We start from the raw sequence: 3,615 nt of genomic DNA on the forward strand, positions 1-3,615 counted from the left end.
GGGGGTGGCTGGAGCGAACTGAGTGACAGGGCTCCTGGGTCCCTGGGAAGGATGAGTGGCTGGGCATCAAAAGGAAGAGCTGAGGGGAGGGTCAGCAGGTGGTAAGGTGGTTAGGCAGCTGGATCCCACATGCCCAACTGCTCAGTTCCAGCCTGGACCAGCAGTCTAGAAAACACAGGGAACATGTGGGTGGGTGCCCAAAATCCCCAGAGGGGAAGGGAGAGGGGACTGCAGGGTGGCCATCCCCCAGAGGGGATGCTTTCTCACTTTCTCTCTCTCTAGTCAGTGCACCCGCCCTAGAGCAAAAGTTTTTCAAAGGCAGAATGGGGACTGCAGGGCTCCTGGGAACCTGGGTAAGGCTGGGGAGGGGGGTCCTTGCAAGGTCAGGAGACAGGGCCCTAGGGAGCTGGAAGAGACCTTCACTCACCCACGCTGGGTCCGGGTCCAGGGCTCAGCAGCAGCAGCAGCAGCAGCAGCGCTAATACCAGGCACAGGGACAGCAAGGCCACCGGGCGGAAGCAGGTGTGAGACGTCTGGGGGGCAAGCGCGGTCACCAAGATGAGCCGACCCATGTCCCCCTTACCCTGCGCGGGCACCCAACCTCTCCCGCCCGGCCAGGCAGCCATGCCCCGCCTGCCCCACTCACCTTCCCCAGCGGCAAGGCGGAGCCAGGTAGTGGCTGCATCTGGGGACTCCGGGTTGTCTGTGCGTCTTGGTCAACAATGGCACTGGGCCGGGAGCGGGAGCCAGGCCCAAGGCTACTTCTGAAGAGTAAATGAGCAGGGAGTGCCCTGCCTCGAGGGTGTCAATGCAGGCCCCTCCCTGCGCTCACCTGGGCATCAGAAAGGAGCCAAAAAGGGAGGGAGTGCTGGGTTTACCTAAAAATGTTCCCATGTAGGAAATCCTGCGCACGTGTTAGCCCTTGAAATCACTCTCCACAGTCTCACCAGCACGGCGAGAAACAGACAGCCGAAGATTTGCCCAAGCGAGGTTGGTAAGGCTAGGGGTTGGGAGGGGGAGGGCAGAGGCCGCAGCCCTGTCCTAGCAAGGCGGCATCCCACTCCCCTCCTGGCTGCTTCTCATCTGCCCAGGAACTGCAACACGTCCCCTCCAGGGGGACTGGCCAGGGGCACACAAAAGGTGCTCAGTGTGGCAAAGAGGACGATTGTAGTGCTCTCTGTTCCCTTTCTGTCCCGGTGCTGCCACACTGGCCACCAACTTCTGCTAATTTCACCTCATAACCACTTTCGAGAGTGGAACCCCATCCCCTCCTCCTATGCCCAATGGCCAAACTCTAGTAAAGGTGATGAGGGGAAGGCCACAGCCCAGCTACCATGGCACTGCCAGTCCCAGGTGTTAGCCCACCATAGCTCAGACCCCCGGCATTCCCTGTCACAGCAAAACACCAAGGACCAGAGAAGGGGGGATCGAAGCTCCCTGCCGCCTGTGAGACCCGAGGCTCCGGTCCCTTTGTGGCCGCACCCCAGGACAACCGTCTCCCCATTTGACTGGGAGCTCCTAAGGCCAAGTCTGGGTCTCGTCCCCTCCTGTGCCTGGCGCACATGAGGTGCTCAGCAAAGGCCTTCCCAGCAGAACATGCGTCTCGGATGCCCTGAGAATCGGGGCTGCAGGGGATGTGCTGACCTCACTGTGCTGTGTCCATCAGAAAACAGGTCTAATTCAGAACTGGCCAGCAAGCAGGGGCTCCCCTGGCCCCGGCCTGCCTGCCTGGGGCAGAACTTCGCAGATGGCCAGCTATGGTAGCTCGGTATTGGTCTTGACACTGAAGCCTGAGGAGGAGAGAGGGAAGCCCATTTGATAGATGAGAAAATCAAGCTCAGAGTGGGGACAGAGCAAGAAAGCAGGAAGTGCAAAGAAGACAGAGCTAACCATGAAGCATTATCCAATTCTTCACACGTTCATCACGGGCCCCCGGCAAGGACTGGCCACATCCTCAGGGCCAGCCCTGCGCTGGGGCACAGCAGGGGATCAGGCCCAGTTCCTCAAGGAGCTCATGATGGGCTAGAGGGGCAGGCATGAAGTGCCGAGACACACATGTCCAGGGCAGGGACAGAAGGAGGCACAGGGCCATGAGTGGGCAGGGTGGGGGCTCATGCTCTTAGCCTGGGTCCTCCCCTCCCCCCCACTCCTGACAGTAGGATCTGGGCCCAGGACTTTCCAGCAGGTGGATTATTTGGGGAAAGCATATCCAGGGAGCTGAGTGAAGGACCAGGAGGGTGAAAGAGAGAACAGCTAGAACAAAGGCATGATATCGTGATGACCACCTTGGATGGTCTCATGCCAATTGATTCTCCACCTAGAAATCATAACCGTCTGCCCAAGGGACAAAAGGGAGCAGCACTGATCCCCAGGTTCCCGTCTCCCATTGGTTGGGAGCAGGGCAGGAATTGAGGGACCTGGGACTCTTGTCACAGCCTGTGTGGACTGTTAACCAGAGCCACGGCTGGAATCCGAGCTGCAGCAGAGAGGATGTGAGGCAGGGGACAGAAACTGCCCTGGCCCTCCACCTGCCGGGTCAGCAGTGAGATCAGAAATGACTCTCCAGACTCGAGACGCAGCGGAACTTTCCAAAATAGACTGAGAATGGGGAGGGAGCATGCTAGGCAGAGGGACTTGCAGAGGCAGAGGCCAAGAGGCCTGGAAGAGCCTGGGGTAAGATGGGATTCCTGGAAAGCTGGCAGATGCAGGGCAGTAGTAATAGAGGGCACAGGGCACCCCCTTGTGGACAGTCTTGGCATGACGAGCCAATCAGGAAGTAAGGGACATTTTCTTCAGTCTTGGGTCAGAGGGACAAACACGTTTTCTTTTCTTTTCTTTTTTAAAATTATTTACTTATTTATTCATTCGTTTATTTTATGTTGGCCACAGAGAGACACAGAGAGAGAGAGAGAGGGAAAGTGAGAAAGCAAACCACCAGGTCCAGGACTCGAACCGTGGTTAGCCATGTGAGAGTGCCCAGTACCATAACCACCATGTTATCTGCTGGTCCCAGGAACATGTTTTCTGACAGTAAAGTTTGTAAAACCACCAATGAGTTATGGACAGAGAGATGGAAGTTAGGGCATAAATGTTGGTAGGAAAAGCAAAAACAAAAAAAAAAGAAAGAAAGAAAAGAAAAGAAAAAAAAGAAAAAGAAAATCAGAAGAAAGCAAAGACTTCCTGGTGACTCAGCTAGCTTGTGTGATCAGTCACTATATTTGCTGACCCTCCTCTTGAGAAGATTAGATCTACTCACCCAATCAGGAACGTGGGAATTGGGTTCATGCTTTGACCAATGAAATGTACAAGAGAGAGCCTGTGTCACTATTTTTAGCAGAAACTTTTGCAGCCAGCAAGTGGCTGGACATGTTCCTTTCTCTCTGACACAGGATTATCGATGTTCCCGATGCAGACTAATTAGCCTGCTGTGCACATGTGTGCTCCCCAGAGCCTGCCTGGGCTGGGTGTTGTTGGGGAGCAGGTGTTTCAGTGAGGGAAGGCCACTGTCAGGGCCTGGGCCACTGTAGGACCTCCTCACTGGCCTCCCATGGCCACTGGTGGCCCTTTGTCCATTGCCCACTATCAGAAACTGGCCACCCCACGGGGAAACAAAGC

General features: G+C 56.0%; 1 protein-coding gene and 1 non-coding gene across 3 annotated transcripts in view; both read right to left on the reverse strand.

Annotated features, from left to right (window-relative positions):
- The window catches only part of LOC114004439 (group 10 secretory phospholipase A2), a 20,935-nt gene extending 20,363 nt beyond the window's left edge, over positions 1-572 (reverse strand). Inside the window, exon 1 of the mRNA XM_027771056.1 lies at positions 428-572. Within this exon, the coding sequence (XP_027626857.1) occupies positions 428-572 (145 nt within the window). The remainder of the gene's footprint in view (positions 1-427) is intronic.
- Positions 573-798: 226 nt separating this feature from the next.
- Positions 799-3,615, reverse strand: part of LOC102476007 (uncharacterized) — a 17,141-nt gene continuing 14,324 nt past the window's right edge. For both annotated transcript variants that reach the window (XR_001370227.1, XR_001370226.1), the window contains one exon: positions 799-832. This is a non-coding gene — a transcript (uncharacterized LOC102476007). The remainder of the gene's footprint in view (positions 833-3,615) is intronic.

The sequence above is a fragment of the Tupaia chinensis genome, unplaced genomic scaffold, assembly GCF_000334495.1.
Source record: "Tupaia chinensis unplaced genomic scaffold, TupChi_1.0 Scaffold000182_1, whole genome shotgun sequence".
Lineage (NCBI taxonomy): Eukaryota > Metazoa > Chordata > Mammalia > Scandentia > Tupaiidae > Tupaia > Tupaia belangeri.